The sequence below is a fragment of the Alosa pseudoharengus genome, unplaced genomic scaffold (assembly GCF_046254945.1).
Source record: "Alosa pseudoharengus isolate Yale_2024_CS ecotype anadromous, Long Island Sound unplaced genomic scaffold, YU_APseudo_1.1 YU_APseudo_1.1_scf_8, whole genome shotgun sequence".
Taxonomy (NCBI): domain Eukaryota; kingdom Metazoa; phylum Chordata; class Actinopteri; order Clupeiformes; family Clupeidae; genus Alosa; species Alosa pseudoharengus.
The window spans coordinates 14421093-14442343 of NW_027468870.1; the positions used below are offsets into that span (position 1 = coordinate 14421093).

The following is a 21251-nucleotide window of genomic DNA, read 5'->3' on the forward strand; positions in this document are numbered from 1 at the left end:
TGATTTTAATGGGAAACAAACTGCCCGTCTGGCTCACAATTCCTGTACAGATATCATCTGATCTAAAAGTATTAAGGCTCAAAAAGGACAGAAGATGAGGAAGCAACTTGAATGCTAAAAAAATTAAGTTAGTATGCTACAATACAAAATATAAATTTTTATACTTAAAAAATTATACCTTATCAAATGTTATTTACAAGGTTAATACACTCCGAAAAAAGGGCAAGGAGCAGGGTCTCGCTTCAGAGAGGATTATAAATAGGTGACTTCTTCAGTACAACCAAAGAAGTTGATTCACATTAAACATGTTTGTTTGTTTCACAAATTTCCCCTTTTGATATTCCTGTTTATGAGAAAGCAAAAACACTTAATATTCATTGAAATGCGCTCCCAATAATATATAAAAAAACACGTCCAGAATTGGTCCACCACCCTTTTTTCCAGGATTGAATGTACTCACAGAGATTTACCTCAGTAGTTCTGAGTAAAAGAGAGAGAGAGAGAGAGATGAAGAGCAGTTCTGTGCACTGAAAGAACAGCTGGCGTGCACCGTCTCGTCCGGGGGAAAATCCCAAGCACGTCAGTGCCCACGTGGAAAAAACAACCCCTCTCTGTGAAAACGCCATTTGTGCCATCGTTCGTCTAGAGGCTTTGCCTAGAGATCAATCAGTACTCCAAAAGTTGTATACCAAAGGAGAGAACAGCTGCAACTTTTGGTCCCAAAACTATTCTTCCTTTTCCCTTTTTAAGTGGTCGTAAAAATATGTCAACAATGCTCAAAGCAACGGCAGTGCATTTTGGAAGAAAAAGAAAAAGAGGTGGAATGATGAAGCCATAATGTGATACTATCAAACTACCCAAAATCTCCCTTACAAATACATAATCACACACACACACACAATCTCTCTCTCTCTCTCTCTCCACCCTTCCCCTGCTTACCCCTAAACACACACACACACACACACACATAGAAGTCCTCGATTAACCTCAAATGCAAGAGATGTGGGCGGAGAGGATGGATAGGGGAGGGGGAGCAGGATGGATCCTCTCCAGCCTACGCTGTGGGGGCGTGCAGTGCAATGCCATCCTCTTGGTTTCCATGGCTACAGGAACTCCACGTAGTTCTCCGGGATCAGCCCCGTCCGTCCATCCAGCGTCCCCTCGAGCCAGCCGGGCTCCCGTGAACGATGGACTAGGGACGGAGAAAGGACAGGTGGGTACACATCACACTATGCCTTTTGGTCCATGTCCAGGGTGACTTGCAGTAATTCCCCCCCACCCCAGGGAAATCTGTCTTAGTAGAGTCATCCGTGGTTCCAAGGGACAAAGTTCATGGACCTTTGCCCAGCTAACCCCATATTGTACCAGCTCGTCCGCAGGATTTAACAACAGATATATACCAGGCTGTTTCCCCAGCAGCACTTATTAAACTCTACTAGTGCGCTAGTGATTAAACTCTACAGTAAAACACTGACCATCTCATGTCGTTTTAACGTTACATCCATCTAGAAGCCAGCAAGACGGACATGACAAAGGTTGTTCACTGGTGCCACAAGTATATGCCACGACTCGTGACTCATGAGCCACAAAGTGCACCAATGTACACAAGGCCTACATATCCATACTTTATGACTCAAATAGAGCTGAACAATATATAGAGGAAGTGTCATGTTCCAATAGATAGTCTATGAAGCATACAACCACCTCTTCATTGCTCAACATTGCACTAGCAAATCTGCAACTTGGGCATGAGAAGATGAGGTGCTTGCATCAGCCAACTTGACCCTATTTTAGGCTTTCTGAACCATCATATATCATCTTGGGCCTTTCCTTGAGGCCTTGTATCATATGGTTAGTGATCTGCTATTTCTGTGAATTCATTTCAGTATTGAGTGGCTGCCGTGCTACACAGAATGTTTCAGTAAGAAGTTCATGCTTCTAAGTGGTGATGTTTTAATGTAACTCATTGTAAATGCCAGCCTCATTAATACAATTCTTATTAGTTCTCCCGCATTACTTAATCTAGGAAATACTTTGAATGGACACATGCATTTTTGAAAAAGAAAAAAAAAAAAAGACATTGACAAATAAAAAAAAGACATTAACAAGCCTCTACTCAAAAATCACTGCTTTGGTCGTAGTTGGATGTGCACATTCCTGAGTTTTCCCCAAAGACACTCACCATTCTCAAAAATGGTCCCTGCGATGAAGGAGAGTTCTGAATCATGCTCTGCCTTGCACGCGTAGAGGGCTCGTGCCTTTCGCTGTACGCTGCTTAAGAGTGAAAGGTGAGGCCAGTAAGACATTACGAAAACCGAACAACAGAAAAATGGTCAGACGTCAATGATGCGACTGGTCACTTTCGTTGTACTTCTTGTCTTTTATGCACGTGTATACTGTGTGTACAGTATTCTGTAAAGAACATATTAAAGCATTTTTTTTTTTAAATACTGTTTATCTAGTTAAAACTGTGGAATGAGAACCAACATACAGATTTTAAACTAGTTTTGCCAGCCACAAGACTCATGTTCTGAATGTGTTTCTGTAAAGGTCAGTGGATTATATAAGTGTGCTAATGGCACATCACGTCACAGAACTCACTGGGGAACTACAGGATTGCTGTAGAAAAATATATTTGTAATTTTTCTCAACAAAGATATGACAATCTTCTTATGTTTACGGCACAATATATGAATATAATCTGATTCAACTAGCAACTTGGCAGCAAATAGTCATGTGGTGATTGTGCTATGGCTGTTACTCTCACGAGGAACATTTCCAGTCGTGCTCCTCTGTTTTTTTCCTCTATGTTTATAGCATGGCTCACAGGCAACCAGCCCTTTATAGACCACCAGAGCCCAATTTAGGCACTGATGTCATGAAAATGTAAAAAAAAAAATGCTGCCAGTTGGGATGGGAGTCTATGCCTACGTTTGAGTGTGTGTCTTGTGTTGTGTTTGATGCTAGTTGCTTGGCCCTGACTGAGAACATGAGCAGCAGGTGTGTGATATGCAAAAACAAGGCACAGTGGGATGCTGGTACAGTAAGACTCAACAGCAAAGCATTGTGGGTAGCCTGCGGAGGCGATGTGGGTGGTAGCTCGGAGCTGGCAATAAGACAGACCTGAGAGGGGAGGAGTCTGCAGATGAGGAGGCGGGCTGAGGACTGGAAGGGGCAGAGAACATCGGCCAGGAGGGAGAGCGAGGAGAGGTGGGGCTAGGGGATACCGGACTAGTACACACACACACAAACACACACACACAAACAAACACACACACACAACTTTAATAACAGGTCAAAATCACAAACACACACAGTCACTACTCACGAATGTAATCGTACACACATCAAGTGACTAGTTTAAAACATATAAAGGCAGTCTGGAGGGTAAAATTTTGCATGCCTTAAGTCTTGGGTTTTACAAAGATGTGTTTTAAAATTATGCTGTTTCATAATACCCACGTTACCACTAATTATATACTCTCTAAATATGATGAAATACTTATGACATGCAGAATAGTCAGAGCTCCCCCTCAGATCATATACACATCCATAACCAAGTAAAGAACACACTACCTTGTTGGAACACTTGAACGGCTCTTGGAATTAAACCTTCAAAAAAAAGAGGGAGTAAGGTGAGTAGTGGAGAAAGATATGATATTATTTCATATCACATTGTAATTACACCATTAGTGAATACTTGGTAATTAAAACTAATTAATGTTATCCTGTCAATGCCCAGGTAAAGGCAGGTAAAGGCAATTCAACACTTTAAATGTATAAGCTGGTTAAAAAAACAAGACAAAATGGCTGGGCAAGCCATGTAACATTATTTTCACTTTATTTCAACTGGTTGCATTTCACACTCTAAAGTAACCGCAAGCAAGGATAACCCAACACCTAGCACGAGTGGCTCCGGTGATTGTGCCACTGCACAGATAACCCCCACGCTGCCAAAGCCACGGCTGGCCCAAACTACAGATCAATAAAGACGGAGCGATAAGGTGATTGTATCAGCAGTCAGCAACTTCTCCAAGTACACCGAGTGCTCGGGAGGAAAAAGGCTCCCAGCTGAACCTGTCCCCTTGTTCACACTCCCACAGGACCACATGGGAGGCACAGCATTTCTGCCATTCAAGAGATGGTACCGACATGACATCAACACCGGCCAATAAAAATGTCATTTTAAAAGAAGTTAACTATTGGAATCTGCAGATATGAACACCTTAATTCTGTGCATAGGGCTTAAAGTACTTATTGTGCTGGAGGCAGGAACAGATGTACACAAACGTAGTTGTGCAGTGTTGTCATTGTGAATATAAACATTATTTTTACAACTATTAGTCCAGTTGCTACAGCTTTATTGATAAGGTCCAAGAACATTCACCTTATAAGGTGAAGATCATATCCATCCCAGGAGAAAGTACACAGACACATAATGCAAGTAAGCATTGAGTGTCAAACATTTGTGACACCTCCAAGTGGGCAGGTCAATACTAATTGAGAAAGTAGTCAATTTTGTATTGAACTCAAGAAGAAGTATGTCTACTCTCTCAAATGTCTCTAAAATGCAATACTCTGAAAATCTCTTACAGTCATTTTGCTCATCAGTTGTTCTACGTCAAACACATCCCAAAAACAGTAATGAGAAGAAAATAAACATTCCAAACTATAATTTATTATAGACCAGAGGTTCCCAAACTGTGAGGCGCGCCTCCCCTGGGGGGCGCCAAATGATTTGAGGGGAGGCGCGGAAGGTTGATTCAAAAAAGAAGGAAATACGTTTATTTTATGTTAGAACTATCTATGTTTTTTTTCAATGATTATGTAATTGTCAACATTATAAAATCGAAATAAATCATAGAAGAGATGTATACTAAATCTTTGGGATAGTGGAAAGTATTATTGGGGTGGGGGAGGCGTGGAGGTGTCACTGTTTTCAGATGGGAAGCCCACATTGATGGAGTTTGGTAACCCATGTTATAGACTAACTTTAGTTTAGCCCACATATTAGTTAACTACAAAACCAACGCTGAAACACTGGTTTCACTGTTAAGCCTTCATGAGGTGTCGTGGGCCTAACTTAACGAAACATCGGTGAATGAGGGTGCCCACTTGATAACCCCAATGACATGCCGCATACTATATAGGCTACTGCTGTTGGATAGGCCATTTGCATTGTGCTTGTGACCATTTGTTGGCGGATTTGTGGGTAGTGTGCTTTTTAAAGTTAAACTTGAGCAGGGGCTTCTGAATGTGTTTTTACCTTGGATTTTGGCACAAGGGATTTTAACATCTAATCCTGTGTATTAATGTAATTAAAGGGACACCAGGCAACGTTTTCGTGTTAATTAATCATCTTCATAAGTCGGTATATGGTTAAATTACTCATTACGGGGCGAATGAAGGCTCTCTCGCCCGCCCCTACTGCCTGTAGGAAGGATATCCCACTTGCAATTCGGTGTATCCTACCCGCCGACCGAAGCAGGATCAGTTTACAGCACAGAGGCAGGCTGACAAAACGCTAGAGATTGTTGCAAACGTGTGTATAATGACAGAGCCGGCGAAGAAGCAGCGAAAACCCTTGACGGAAGACCCAAAGAAAAGGAAAAGAGCTTCAGACCGAGCGAGGGGGAGTTTCGTAGAGAAAAAGCATCAGGCTTGCCTAAGAACCTTTCCTATCTGTCCAATCATCAAAGGTCTGCTGGCCACTATACACCAACACCTTTAAGTCTGTTTCCACTCTGTTGTTAGGGAGTCTGAGCAGACCTCCAGAGTGATGTCAGTGTGTGTGTGTGTGTGTGTGTGTCTGTGTGTGTGTGTGTGTGTGTGTGTGTGTGTGTGTACTCTTATGCAAGTGCAAACATATAGCCATTAAACAGTAAGTATCATTTTCCTTCAGCATGTCTGCAAGTTTCTTTTTGAGACCAGTGTAAGGGTGTGATGTCAGATTCACACACTCTACGAGCCATATGCAGTTAAAAAAGAGCTCCTCTCCACACCACTTGATTTGCCCTTTGGCTACTCAATTGGTCCTTGGTTTCCTAGCCGCTGTCCAATCAATCTCTACCAAATTATTCAATTATGGAACCAGCCATGCCCTAGGAGGTCAGCACTGATGACCTCATAGTTACAAGCCTCACACAGCCTCTCTCTCTCTTTCTGTCTTTCTCACACACACACACACACATGCAAAAGTATATTTAACACAAATAATTGAAAATTGCCCTTAGTGTTTTAGAAGTAATAATAACCACTAGATTCCCTAAAAAAGCTGAAATGCATTTACAAATCTCTGATTTATGAATTTGTGGAAAAGATTACACAAATTACCTTTTGAACCACACACCTGCAACAACACAACTCTTTACCATGTTTGGATCAGCTTAAAAGACCAAGACATTACACATATCTGTAAACCTATTGCCCACTTGTTAGCAGACAATCATGTCCAGAAACACATAATTGCAGGAAGCTTTGGCAAAGCTAACCATTAGGTACTCCATTGTGCAAATACAGATTAACAGAACCTGATGGGCTACTTTATAGAATGCAAAAATATGCATTGTTTGACTCTGCACTCCCCTTCACTCCACTTCATTTGCATTACTGCCAATACTGTTATGTATGGGTCAGACATTAGCACATCACCTGAAATATGTTATTGAATATGAAAAGCATGTGAAGGTCAGTGAACGCATTAGCGTGCAGTCATTTGATGTGCCATTCTTTTTTTGTGTGTGTGTGAGTCATCAGAGAGTGTTGTGTGTGACATTACCACCATGTAAACGTTCTTGCAGATTCCAGCTTGGCGAGCATCAAAGCTCGTGGCCGTGGATGCTGCTGGTCACGCTGGATGATTTGCGAGGCTGCTGTGCGTGACTGAGATAGATCTCTGTTCGCCATGCCACGCCCAGCGCAGCGCTCACTTCAGACCCAGCGTCCCCGCCAGTTGAGTGACCACAAATCACGGCCACTCAGCTCGACTGGCCGCCCCCCCCTGCTGTTTCCAGCATGGTCATGATGGGACATATGCTACTCTTTGCAACGGTCATGGCCACGGTCTGCGACTCGACAGTTCACACCTCGGAAACACACAAACCGATCCCACATGCACTGACTTGTGTGAAATGTGTGTATCTGTGAAATGTGTGTATCCAAAAATACTTCCTGTTTCTGCTTGCATGTTTTCATGTATATTTGTCTATACCTGCTAATTTGCAATGGTCCAACACTTGGCCAAAAGAGTACAAAAGATGACAAAACCAACCCTTAAATCTTAACTATGTTTTGTGTTTTCGTTGTTTTCAGCTGAGTAACAAGGTGTATGACTTGGTATCAGATTTCAATCGAGATACCTCAATGCATGCTGGGATTTGTGTGCATTATGTTCTACACAATAGATAGGAACAGAAAGAGACCATAAGGCAGGATAGAGAGAGAGATAGAAAGAGGGAGAGCAACTGAAAGAGGAGAGATGTGGGAGAAGGACAGAGAGAGCCAAAGGGAGGGGGATGGGTAGGAGGGAGAGAGAGAGCGAGAGAGAGAAAGAGAGAGAGAAAGAGAGGGAGAGAGTGAGGGAGAGCACGCTCTCTCCCCCTGAGACTGTAGTTGAGCATGCTCTGACTCGCCTTGCAGTGATTAATGTTTCTCTGTGAAACGACCAGTAGAAAAAATATTTCAATGACAGAGTTTTCCAGGAAAACCATTTCAGGCTTGAGTCACTGGGGAAGTTTTTACTTTTTTTCACCCCTCTTCTATTGGTAAGTGTGTGTACGTGAGAGAGAGGGAGAGGGTAAGAGAGAGAGAGCGTATTTCTGTTGCATGGCCGTTACTTATGTAAGAGCCATGTCAGAACTGTTTTTCTCAAAGAGGGGAATGGGAAGCTCCTGCTAGAGGTAGTCAGAGGGTTTAAGGACAAGATCAGAGAGATCAGGTCCTAGGATGACCTTCCATAAGCCACAGCTTCACAGGGGGATGGGGGGGTTAGGGGTTAGGGGTCAGAGGCCACAGCCCTGAACCACAGTAGTCCCCCCACCCACATTTCACGTCCCCAGTTCATGCCGAGTTTACATTTGGACATTTCCTGGCCTTTGATGTAAGTACAGCTAGAGCTGCATGGGGGATATGGGGGGGGGGGGGCTTGCCTGGCAGCAGTAGGAGCTACAGCTTCCCCATGGTGGGGTAAAATCATTGGGTAGGAAGGGGGACTGGTACACCTGACCTTTATGTTGCTGTTCATATTTTCCGCTCTGTAATACTCGTGGGCTAAGCAGCAGCAGCAGCAGCAGCAGGACACGTATCTCTCTACCCATAATTCCTCAGGCTAAATCGCATGACTGGGCAGCCTGCTGGGAGCCTATAGTGTCTGAAGAGGAGCGACGTTAATGAGGACTAAGAACTCTGTGGCCAAAGTGTTTTTGACCAGAAGCTTAACGAGATGGAGGGCCCACCAGGAGTCCTGTCCACAGCACCCCAGGCCGTTAGTGAACTGCTCGCTGCATTTTAATAGGCCATGTACACTCAGGATAAACATGCCATTAGGGAATTCTGCTGGTGTAGTCTATCGTTTTGTCAGTCTTTTGGTGTGGTTTTTAATCTCTCATCAAGTTTGTGATAAGATAATATATATATATATATATATCATACAAAGATCCCAGATAAAATGCACAAGTGGGGAAAGAGCATTTAGAATGTAAGCATCACTGCCAAGTTGGCAAACTCCATGTGCGGACTTTTTGTGTTTTTGGCCCATTGTCTAACAGTAACCGTGATGCAGAGGCCCCTGTAGGCTGTGCCACAAGGAAGCTGCATTGCCCCTGAACTGAAAACAGGGTGTACAGCATTCCCTCAATCGCAGGCTCAAAGATCCTCCCCAGCCAGTGATTTGTGGCTGCGATATTTGGCCCAGTCATTCGTGGGAAAAATGTACGGAACAAAGCAAACCTGCTCACTCGTTCATGTATGCCACATTTTAACCACACTCTTCCTCATTCTGCTCTCTAATGAATGAAGGATTAGATCTGAGAATGGAGGACATTTTTGCTGCCTTGAAATCCTAAATGAACCTAAACCTTCATGTTCAAGTTGACACAGCCTATTTTCAAGTTGATACAGAATCAGATCACTATTAGTCGATTTGGCTTCTCAATAGGAGAAAATACTGTAGGCCACACACTCCATATGAGTGTGGCAGTTTTTTCTTCCTATTCTTAAGCGGAGGCAACTCCCCTCCGCTCCGGGTTGTACAACTTTCTTTGGCCCTATAACAGCAATAGCATGGACGGTTGATTCCATTGTTGCGAAGCCTGCTTCCAGGCTCAACTGTCGTCCTACTGGTAGTTATAGTTACCATTCATAAGCATTGATATGGAACGGTGATTACTGTAAACTTTTTTTTTACCAGATCTACTTCATAGGTGTCCCGTTATTCAGAATTAATAGCCACCACACCAGCCAATCAGAAAAGAGAATTTCTTCTCTCCTGGTGATAACCAGTGATAAGTACCTCACGCCATCCTTGGTGTGTGTCACTTTTCGATTAATTTAGCTTGTCGTCAAAAACTTTTTTTCCAGTCAACACCTCTGTGTTCAGTGTCACAATACCATTCAGTGACCACAGTATCCCTTTCCAGTATACCTTAGTTAGCAACTATGGTTTTGGGAAACGCACCCCAGAGTGGTAACTTGTAGAGTTTAGAGTGTGAAGTATAGACTTGCAAATGGGAGAATGAGAGTGTGAAACAGAGAGTTGGCGATAGAAAGCACAGAGAGTTGCCGATCGAAAGCACAGAGAGTTGGCGATCAAAAGTACAAAGAGTTGGCGATCGAAAGTAAACAATCGCCCGTTCGGTCACTCACAGCGAGTTGGGCCGGTTCTGTCTCATCAGCAGGACACCGTCGAGGTCCATGTCTCCTGTGGGGAGGCTGTTGAGGCGGGTCCAGACGGGCGTGTGTGTGGCCGCGTGCGAGCTCGGGTGAGCGATGGTTAGGGACCCGGGGTGAGAGCTGTTGCAGTTGGCCAACGGAGGGGTGCTGAGGGTGTCCGAGTTGAGCACCACACTTGATCTCTTCTCTGCTGGTCAGAAAGAACAAAATCAGAGGACAGTCCTGATTAGGGCCATGGGACTGTGCCGTATTTCAGGTCATCTGCATTAGGTCAGACTGCCAGGAAGACTTCCTCTTTCATTCATGTTTCTCTATCAGTGTGTGAGTGTGTGTGTAAGTGTGTGGTTGTGTGTGTGTGTGTGTGTGTGTATGTGTGTGTGTGTGTGTGTGTGTGAGAGAGAGAGAGAGAGAGAGGTTTCCTCATCTTCTTCCTCTCAAGTATGTGGAACGGGGCACCTTCTCTTCTCTCTGTGTGTGTGTGTGTGTGTGTGTGTGTATGCGTTTGTGTGTCACCTCTCTCCTGCGCGTTGCTGGGTGTGTGGAACAGCGTGAGTGGCCTCTCGCTGCAGGACGGCGCTTTGCTCTCCGTGCTGCGCCTCCTCACAGCAAGGTCGTTGCTGTTGGCCGGACCTCCTCCTCCACCGGCCGGCGACTCTCTGAAGATCTGTGAGCAGACCCAGACGAGTGGAGATCTTATCACTCTGCCCCCGACTATGATAAGAATGCTGCTAGACTAAACCAGAGCAGCAGAAGATGAAGTACAACTGACCAGTACATAATCAAGCTGTGATGTGTTATGCAAGTCCATATGGTCTGTTGGCCACATTTTATGTAAAGAGTCCTTGTATAAAGGAGGAGTTCGTTGTAAACTCTATATCAAGTGTCATTTGTATACTCTATATTACAGTTTTGTACAACTGTTGTACACACTGTTGCTCAAAACCTAAAGCTTTTTTGTCTTTCATGGGCTTCTATGTACAGTATATTTCCATACAAGAATGAAAGTCATCTACAGAGAGAAGGTGAAATACACAGTACAGTAAACATGTAGTAAGCAATATTGAAACCAAAAAAGTAGTAATTTTTCCCAAATAATTTGTTGTTGTGAGTATGGTATTTTACAGCCAACAAGAAAAAGGAAGCAAATACAATGACCACCAGATGTACATGGAGTTTTGAAAAAGCTGATTTGGCCAAAGAGAGAATTTACTGTATTTCTAAAAAAAGAAATTACTGACTACTATCAAATTACTTTTTCCAAAGTAAATATTACTGTGTGTGTGTGTGTTCGGAGGGGGGGGGGGCAGTTGGGTGTGTATATTCATAGATATGAAGATAGATAGATAGATACTTTATTGATCCCCAAGGGGAAATTCAAGAAGGCCTATATATTCATAGCTTTACGTAAATTCGACTTTTTATAGAACATTATGCTAAAGTCCAATTAATTTTCATTCCTGCATTGGTTCTGAACATTTGAACCATCCTCTATGAACAGATTGAAAGGGTCTATACCTATATATAGAGTATATCTATTCATAGGCTTATACTAAGGCAATCGGATGGTGTTCAGTAAAGTAATGAGTGTTCAATCAAGTGAAATCAAGTTACTTCCTCTTAGATTTTTGTGTGAAAATTGTGTGTGGTGTTTTAAAAAATGTATTTTAGGAAATTGAAAACTGAGTCAAACACTGAGAATTAGTGTGCGGTTTTGCAGACTTGGTGTGGGGTTATGGTGTTTGAAAACCATGTGTAGAAAATAGTATGACAAGCAACAATTTAGTGTGTAAGCAGTTTAAAAAAAACTGTAAGTGCCCTGTTCATCAAATATCTCTGGTACATATTTAATCAGTAAATATATTTTCCTGTTTTCATTTGAGCATGTTATTACAAATAACACATACTTTGGGTTAAGGTTAGAGTTTAGAAGATGTGCAGTATATGCACTTATTTTAGAGCTACACAGTATTATACGCTACTTAACTTTGCTTATATGCGAGTAGTACTTATTGCTGCACTAACATTGATTGTTCCCTTTTGTGTAAGTCACTTTGGATAAAAACCTCCACTAAATGACTACATGTGTCCTTACATAAGTACAGTAAATTGAGGGCATTTGGTAAAACGAGGACTCGGTTTGTGTCCTAGCAAGGAGCTTGAGAGTAGTACACTCTCTGTAGTGCTGGGTTTGCTCTTCCCTGGAGTCACTGTCTGCTTTGGGCTGCCTGCCGCATCCCTCCCAGTCTGGCCAGCACCCATTCATCATGTGTCTGCTGCCCACTGTCTCTCTCGCTCCGCCAAACAGCCCTGCCTGGCAGCGTAGCACGACGCAGCGTAGCACGACGCAGCGCAGCGCTGAAAGAGCCTCTTATGTAACGCGGCCGTCTGCCTTCCGCTTTTTTCCCCCTCTCTCAGGCTTTACTGACATGGCACTGATTTTGACGACGTGCAGGGAGACAGCAGCTGCGTGTGTCAGTGTGTGTGTGTGTGTGTGTGTGTGTGTGTGTGTGAGTGTGTGTGTTTGTGTGAGTATGCGTGTGTGTGTGTGTGTGTGTGTGTGTGAGTGTATCTGTGTGTGTTAGTGTGAGAAAGAAAGGGAGAGAGAGAGAGGATGTATGTGTGTGTGTGTTCGTGTTTGTGTGTGTGTGTGAGTGTATCTGTGTGTGTTAGCGTGAGAAAGAAAGGGAGAGAGAGAGGATGTATATATATGTGTGTGTGTGTGTGTGTGTGTGTGTGTGTGTGTGTGTGTGTGTGTGCATGTGAGTATGTGTGTGTGTGTATTACTGAGGATCATCTGAGGTGAGCCTAAACCCTTCCTTCGGCTGGTCATGTGATGCAGGGGTCACAGTGCAGGGTCGACACTGGGCTGCTTTGGCAGCGTGTTGCCATAGCGACCACACTAAGCACCTTGGCCTTTAAGGCATGCCTAACAAGGCATACTTGATGGGAGAGAGAAAGAGAGAAAGAAACGAATGATAGAGAGAGAACTGAGACAGAGAGCAGAGGGAGAGAAATGATAGATACTGTGCATAAGGTGAGAATGGATGGAGAAAGAGAAAAAGAGAGGGAATGAGGGAAAAGATGAAAAAACAGGAGAGAACAGAGAGAAAAGGAGAAGAGAAACTGATAGCGAGAGAAAAGAGAAACAGAACGAGGAGTAGAATGAACATAGAGAAGGAGAAAGAGAGAGACAGATGACATGTGAGGGGTGAGAGACATAGTGAGGTGCTGAGCTCTGAGGTGCCTCCCTGTGCTCACTGTCCAGCTCACAGAGGGGGTCTCTGGCCCTGATCTGAGGGGACGGCTAAACGCTTCAACCGCTCCATGATCTCACACTCACTCCCCCCAGAGTCCACTCACGGCCTGGGCCATCTTCTACTGGCAGCCAGCAGCAACTCCTCAACCCGGCCCAGTCCACCCTAATCCACCCCAGTTGGGTTGGCCTGCGCCGGGGCCCGCCGAGCCCACCCTACACACAGCAGGCCCGGGCCAACAGGCGCTTCCAATCCACATCATTAACCCTGTACAAATTTTGAGATTAGTTCCAAAAGCACAGCTCACATTTCTTAGAAAAAGGTCATTAAATGTACGCGTCAGACATCCCGGCCACAAACGACATTTTAGAAATCAACACTTTGACCACACCCAACCCATTTCTTGGCCCCTTTATTGTGTAGTGTGAGCGATTAAAACGAATGCACAAGCAATTGAGGAGTTTGGTTCCAAAACGCCATATCCTCCATTTTCATGAATTTTTTCATGAATATTTTTTTTTTCAATTTGGTTTTCCAGGTAATTTCAGTGGAACTGTAATTGGGCTATTGTTATTTGATTTATCTTTACTCAACTGCACAAATTATTGCTATTGCCTGAGATACACAATTAAATAACATGACTTATTAATGTTTTTAATGTATATATAGCGTTTTTTTGAACTAAACTCTTCAATTGTGACCAATGTGCACCAAGCAAGGTTGTGAGAAGATGCTGCACTGCATGAAATGAATAGTGACCAGCATCAGATGTCCCTTCCAGTGGTAAGCGCCAGTAACCTAGAAATCTAGACGCACCCTAGCGGGCTAGTCTAGCAACTCTCTGTTGGCTTGTGAGCTCGAAAAATTAAACTTCTATCAGGCCAATCAAATCGTGTATAGAGTCGTTAGGCGGGCTTAACATAATGATTGATGGCAGAGTTGCAACAGTTTGGCTTGAATTCCCTGCTACTTGAAAACAAATAAGATAATGTTGCTGTTGGCGAACAGTGTGACACGAGTTAAGCGTTTATTAAGTTGGCAAAAGTTTGAACTAGCCAACTAGCTCCGCTGGTGGGAAACGCATGGGACTCATAGCGCTGTCCTATTGCGTGCAGAGGGAATTTGAAAGAGCACTGCGAACGGTGAGTGCCCAGACCCTACATTTTAATGTGGGTCTGGCTCGTCAGGCTAAAGCACCAGTGTTTCAGCATGCACTCCTCAGCAACACAGCATCTGGACTTTGTGCCTAATGTTTGGTCTCCGTCCCAGACGTGCAGAACCGTATGGGGTTCCGCTGTTCTGCTGCATGTCACCAACCTTCTCATGGTTCTCGATGAGAATCTCCACCACGATATTCTGGAACTTGATGTCCATGATGGCCGCCACCGTCTCTTCCTGGGGGCGGAGCAGAGTGGGGCCAAACACCACGCCCAGATTGGCCACTGTCATCAGGTTCTGCTGGTGATGATTGGCCACGCTGTGCAGACAGACAGAGAGGTTTAAGGTATTGAGGTGACTCATATTGAGGTGAGGTTGAGTGACTATGGGAAAGCATATGGTCATGTTATTGGTAAAGACACATCTTTAAATCGACTGTGGCCTGTTTACACATGCAGAGTTCTTAGATACACACATAAACAAACCCACACACATGCTCATCCACACACACCCACAAGATCAACAGACATTAGTGTTAACACATCATTGCAACATGCTGTTCATGTCATAAGTCTAGCCTGCAGGCCAATGCCCAACTACCCTCTGTGCACAGACCGTAGACCTTCTAGAAAATTACACAAAACACCACTTAAGTAAGCAGATTCATCGTTGTCTACGGCAGAGGATCTGCGCTGCAATCCTCTTTATCTCTGGAAACAACACAGCTGTAAAAAGTCTCTCTGTGACTCTGGGAAAAACTGATTGCATTAATGTCTCTACTTAATTGGGGGCAGAAGTGAGAGTGTATGTGAGCATGAGTATGTGTGTGGGTGTGTGTGTGTGTGTGTGGGGGGGGGGGGGGGGGGGGGGGGCTGTTGGGGGGGGCGGCGGGGTCAACGGGAGCCCAGCAGTGCTGTCATTGCGCTGAGTTCATTACCCACCCAATCCTCTTAGGGCTGACCACAGCGGGATTTGTAACATAGTAAACGGGGGAGGAGGAAGGCAGACAGCCCCACGCAGGACCTACTTTGCCAAATGTTTCATAAGCAGCTCGAGCATCTGCCGATTCTTCTCAGGCAGCCGATGGACCAGGCTGTGGATCTCGGCTACGCGCGCCTCCGGGTTGTCCAGCTCTTCAAGATGTACAGAGAGAGAGAGAGAATGTTTTCAAAGAAGGCCATGTTATACAATGAGCATGAATAAAAGAATGTCAGGCTTAAATGCAAAGCCTGTTGTGAAATAGGACCTACATCTAAGATAACTTCCCCTTTCCGATTTCAAAGCCTTACATTACTCCCAGTTATGTGTTTTTTAAATGTTTCTTGCGCAAATCTGTCAAGTTCCCTCTATTATACAAAGTTGCGCAATTATTTTATAACTGGAGCTTGTGAGCTAGGAAACGGCAGTTCTCACTCACCTCTGTGCTATACATAGCTACACACCTTGTGAACTCCAGAGCTGCCTAGGGGTTCCATTGGCAAAGTTTACAAGAACTTTGTTTGGAACCATCTTCACGCTTATTTATGGACAAGGTGCTTCTCAACTGCTCTGGAGTTTTTCAAGTCAAGTCAAGTTATCACCTCTATTTTACATGTCCGTGAAGTCTCTTCATGTTATAGTTTGTTTAGGGTGTTTCAACTTGGTGGTCTCAGTGGATTTAAGTGCAACTCGAGTTCATTGCTTCAAATTGTGTACAAGCATGCAAAGACATGCACACACACACACACAGACACACACACACACACACACACACACACACACACACACACAAGTGGGGTCCCTTACACAAGCACACAAATCAAAACAGCTTAGTGACAAGGCAGAAAGGTCCAGACTCAATGACACATGCACAGACACATCACCACAAACACCCCCTCCCCTTTCAATACAAACACACACACACACACACACACACACAAGCATACAAACATAATCACACAGAAATATCACCACCCAGTGGCTTCTTTGTGCTGTGCAATGGCAGAGTGTCGTACAGCGATGCCGTCGTTGGGCAAGAGTGAGAGGTGGCGGGCGATGGAGGCAGGGGGAGGGAAAGAGAGAGTGGACACTGGCCGGACTCTGTCAGAGAGCCTCTATGCGAGGAGGGACGAGAGTGAGAGCGAGCAGAGAAGGGGCGTCTGAGAGACTGCATGAGAGACTGTGCCAGGGAGAGAGGAAAAAAAGAGAAAGAGAGAGGAAGGAGATAGACAGATAGATGGCAAGACAGAGGGGGGGGGGAGAGAGAGAGAGACGTGTCTGTGCCTGTGCCTGTGCCTGTGTGTCTGTCTGTGTGTGTGTGTGTGTGTGTGTGTGTGTGTATGTGTGTGTGTGTGTGTGCTTGTTTGTTTGTGCTTGTTTGTTTGTGTGTGTGTGTGTGTGTGTGTGTGTGTGTGTGTGTCCGTGTGTGTGTCCGCGCGCACTCGCGCACTAGTCTGCTGTTTTCTCAGACATGGGCTGGTTCCAGGTGGAAGGGTGCCCTTTACACGTAACCCATACCAAGCAGTAGAGAAAAGGCGAGAGAGGGAGGGAGGGAGGGAGAGAGAGAGAGGGAGGGAGAGAGGGAAAGGGAGGGGAGTGGGAAAGAGGGAGCTTGTAAAATGAGTTCAAATGAGGACAGCGTCCTGATGTTGCCTTGCTGTGGCAGTGCTGCAACACACAAGCATTTAGGAGCAAGTCCGGCTTTTCTTACAATGTGTGTGTGTGTGTGTATGTGTGTGTCTGTGTGAGCAATGGGTCTGTGTGTATGTTGTGGCGGGTGTCTAAATGATCTGCTCTGTTTTGTATCAAACACAGGGGTGGATTTGTGTGTGTATGTGTGTGTGTGTGTGTGTGTGTGTGTGTGTGTGTGTGTGTGTGTCTGTGTGTGTGTGTGCGTGTGTGTGCTCACAGGTCGCTGTTCGCCTCATGGTAAAATCATTTCCTGTGCAGCGAGCTTCAGACACACCCTCACTTCCTGTTTGGCCTACTCTTGCTACGCAACACTAACACAGAGTGCACAAGCCTATGTGTGTGTGTGTGTTGTGAGAGAGAGAGAGAGAGAGAGAGAGAGCATCTCCCTGTATTTGTCTGCCTGTCTGTGTACTGGTGTGTACGGGCAGAGTGCTATCAGAGGCAAAAGGAAAAGCACATCATCCAAATGAGCTTGTCGCCACTCTACAGGAAGATTAAAGGGCACCGGTAAAACTCGTGGCACTGGAGTGAGAGAATCACAAGAGAGGACAGGAGAGGAGAGGAGAGGGGGAATCAGAGGGAGGAGAGGAAGGGAGGGGAGAAGAGAGGGAACCATGGGAGAGGAGGTAAAGACAGAATGAAGGACAATGAGGGGAGAGGAGAACAGAAGAGGGGGAATAGGGGGAGAGAAGAGGAGAGAAGGGATGAGGGGAGAAGAGAGGAGGAGGAGAACTTACTGGCAGCTTTGATGAAGCTCCTCTGGTACTGATAGGTCATGAGGGGTGCAGGTAGCACCCTAGCAAGAGAAGGAGGGAGGAGCAGGAGGACAGGAACACCAGGCCAACACGAAAGAGAAGGAGAAAGAGAGGGATAACATTAGTCATTCAGCTTCTAATCATCCTCCATTTGCCATGATACCACTACTTCAACTCTAATGGAGGGTTTTGCACAGAAAAATGCTTGTGTGGGAAGTTTTCATTTTATGGATGTAAACACATTTGTCTGTGTGTGAGAGTGAGAGAGAGGGAGAAAAAAGTGTGTGTCTGTCTCTCTCTCTCTTTCTGTGTGTGTGTGTGTGTGTGTGTATGTGTGTGTGTGTGTGTGTGTGTGTGTGTGCTTTACCTGAGGTAATGCTTGATGGCGCTGGTAATGGTCTTAATCTCCCACTCTGTGCTGTCCAGTTCTACATCAGCACATGTTTTAGGATCTGGTGAGCAAAAACAAAATTCTCATCTTTAATTTTACAGTGTACATGCTGGCCAGAATAATACGACTAGTTTATCCACAAAATTAAGTTTGTTTTCAATTCTTGAATATCCTGTTACGAGTTTATTCTGCTTCATGCCACAATATTGCATAATCCCATCATGCAAAACTTATATAACCATTCTGGCTCTCCAGTCTGAGGGAGGGGAAATCCACTTCTTATGTTATTATGCCATGTTGTTATATGCTGCGTATAATATGTACTGTATATGATAGTGGTGCTAAACCTTATGAATGATTGCTAAATTATACAAATTTAGTGCACCTTCTGGCTGAGAAATCCATTAGCCTGCAGGGCCCGAGGCACAGTAATTACAGACAGTTATTTTCCTCCACTGGTTTTTGTATGCCGCCCTTTCTGATTGACAAGAGGGGGGGGGGGGTTATTTCTAAACATACTTTCCTGAGTAATGGTAGGCCTGAGCGCATAAATGATTCATCACCAGACGGAACGTTTTTTTTTTTTGTTTGTTTCAGATACACAAAAAGAGTGGGAGAAGCTAAAAGCAGGAGAGCGGTAGGCCACATGTGGTCACCGAAAAACATCCAAGAGGAGTGGCCCCTCGGAACCAGAACAGAGCGGATTCAGATGATCTGGAGCACCACGCACATGGTAACACTCTCTCTCACACACACACACACACACACAAACACACACACACAAACAGGGAGGGAGACAGAGAGAGAGACACAGAGAGAAAGAGAGAAAGAGAGAGAGAGAGAGAGAGAGAGGCTGAATGACTCTCAAGTGTGTGGGATGTCTGGTTTTTTCATGGCCATCCAGGCACCTGGACCACATCAGACCAAACGCCACTCCTCCTCACTCCCTCTGGGACATCTCCACCATGAAGGAGCACATTCCTTCACTCTGACTGGGCGTGTGCGTGCAACACGTTGGGTTATTTTCAATTCGTAAAATCTGTTGTTTGGTTTATTTTCAATCATCAGGATCTGTCGAGAAGAGGCTGAATGTACAAAAAAATACCCAACGGATGACCCTACCCCGGTTGTACAACAGGGAGTCCTGCTACTTTTAGCCTTAGGGTCTGGTGCCAGGTTGAAAGGGCAGCCATGGGTGTGCATGAGTATGTTTGTGTCTGCATGTGCTGACACAGAGTGTGTCTCCCAAATTTGTAATCTCAAAGGAAGCAATGCAACAATTGTTCGCAATTAATAAGTGATTCAATCTTATCATAAAATCTTCTGCACACAGAAATACTCCTGTGCAACCTTCTGAGTTTCCTGTCTACCAGTGTCAGCCTGACAATTGTTATTGCTTACTGCTATCTGTGATAATGTACAAAATGTACAAAATGTATAGATTAGATTAGATTAGATTAGATTCAACTTTATTGTCATTTTGCAGAGTACAAGTACAGAGACAACTAAATGCAGTTTGTGTCTAACCAGAAGTGCAAAAAAGCAGAAAAAGTGCAACGTGATATACAAAGTAGGTGGTGCATAGAAAGGACAAAAGATATAGTGCAGTGTAGACAGTAGTATACAGTTGTTTTCAGAAGGTGGTTTAGAGTAGTATAAAGTAAATATAAGTATGTGCAGTATATTAGCATTAACCTTATAAGAGCAGAATAAATATGGCTATGTAATAGGAACAATGTATGAACAACATGTACAGATATGTGCAATGTAGTGGCAGTACCATTATAGTAGTAGTAAGAACAATATAGATATATGCAGTGTATTAACAGAATATATTACAGAAAAACTGAATAAATATGGATATTTAGTATGAACCATATAAACAGATATGTACAGTATGTACAGCTATGTGCAGTGTGGTAACAGTACCATAGTAGTGCAGAGACAGTAACATTATAATAGTATTAAGAATAAGTGTATGTGCAGGATGAAGAGCAGTAGAATATGGCTATATAAGTGTAATTACATTAAGTACATTTGTAAATAAATAGACACTATGGATGGGATAGGGTAGTGCAGTTTTGGGGGGGGGGCTGGGGGATGTCCGCCTCCTTGTTGTCCCTGTCAACAGGCACAGGCAAGGAGGCCTCAGGCGGGGGGTGATGGGGGCTTAGTTCGTTGGATGTCACCGGGAGGCAGAGCTAGAGTTTAGTAGGGTGACAGCCGCAGGAAAGAAGCTTCCTCTGAACCTGCTGGTTCGGGTGCGTAGAGACCTGTAACGCCTCCCGGAGGGTAGTGGGGAGAACAGTCTGTGGCTGGGGTGAGAACAGTCTTTGATGATGCTGCGCGCCTTACACAAGCATTGCTTGCTCTGGATGGCCTCGATGGAGGGGAGTGAGGAACCGGTGATGCGTTGGGCAGTTTTTACCACCCTCTGCAGTGCTTTCCGGTCATGCAGAGCAGTTGCCATACCAAACTGTGACACAGTTGGTGAGGATGCTCTCGATGGTGCAGCGGTAGAAGTGAGAATGGGGGTGTGTGTGCCAGCTTTGGACTTCCTGAAGTCCACAATGAGCATTTTGGTCATTCTGGTGTTGAGAGCCAGTTTGTTATCAGTGCACCACGATGTTAGGGGCTGGACCTCCTCCCTGTAGGCCGTCTCATCATTGTTGCTGATGAGACCAATCACCGTAGTGTCATCTGCAAACTTGACAATGATGTTAGAGCCATGTATAGGTGTGCAGTCGTAGGTGAAGAGGGAGTAAAGGAGAGGGCTCAGCACACATCCCTGTGGAACGCCGGTGTTCAGGGTGATGGTTGAGGAGGTGTGGTTATCTAACCTAACAGACTGAGGTCTGTTGGTTAGGAAGTCCAGAATCCAGTTACAGAGGGAGGTACTGATGTCCAGTTCTCTGAGTTTGTGCTGAGCTGAAGTCAATGAACAGCATACTTACATAGGTGTTGCTATTGGTGGGTGCTGTAGAGATGGCATCCTCTGTGCTCCTGTTCTGACGGTAGGCGAATTGGAAGGGGTCCAGTGAGGGTGGTAAACAGGTCTTGAGGTGGGCGAGGACCAGTCTCTCAAAGCACTTCATGATGATGGGGGTGAGTGCGACTGGGCGGAAGTCATTAAAG

The 21251-nt window shown here is 44.7% G+C and overlaps 1 protein-coding gene across 3 annotated transcripts in view; it reads right to left on the reverse strand.

Annotated features, from left to right (window-relative positions):
• LOC143111581 (rho GTPase-activating protein 26-like) overlaps nucleotides 1–21251 on the reverse strand; it is a 63421-nt gene continuing 42170 nt past the window's right edge. Inside the window, exons 15-24 of one of the 3 annotated variants that reach the window (XM_076273824.1) lie at nucleotides 18093–18177; nucleotides 17708–17766; nucleotides 15328–15433; nucleotides 14460–14619; nucleotides 10402–10552; nucleotides 9862–10078; nucleotides 3577–3612; nucleotides 3124–3231; nucleotides 2183–2271; nucleotides 1–1192 (exon numbers count right to left, since the gene is read on the reverse strand). In XM_076273824.1, the coding sequence (XP_076129939.1) occupies nucleotides 1104–1192; nucleotides 2183–2271; nucleotides 3124–3231; nucleotides 3577–3612; nucleotides 9862–10078; nucleotides 10402–10552; nucleotides 14460–14619; nucleotides 15328–15433; nucleotides 17708–17766; nucleotides 18093–18177 (1100 nt within the window). In that variant the 3' untranslated portion in view covers nucleotides 1–1103. Of the gene's footprint in view, nucleotides 1193–2182; nucleotides 2275–3123; nucleotides 3232–3576; nucleotides 3613–9861; nucleotides 10079–10401; nucleotides 10553–14459; nucleotides 14620–15327; nucleotides 15434–17707; nucleotides 17767–18092; nucleotides 18178–21251 lie in introns of all 3 variants that reach the window. The other 2 variants (XM_076273822.1, XM_076273823.1) reach the window with 2 other exon arrangements.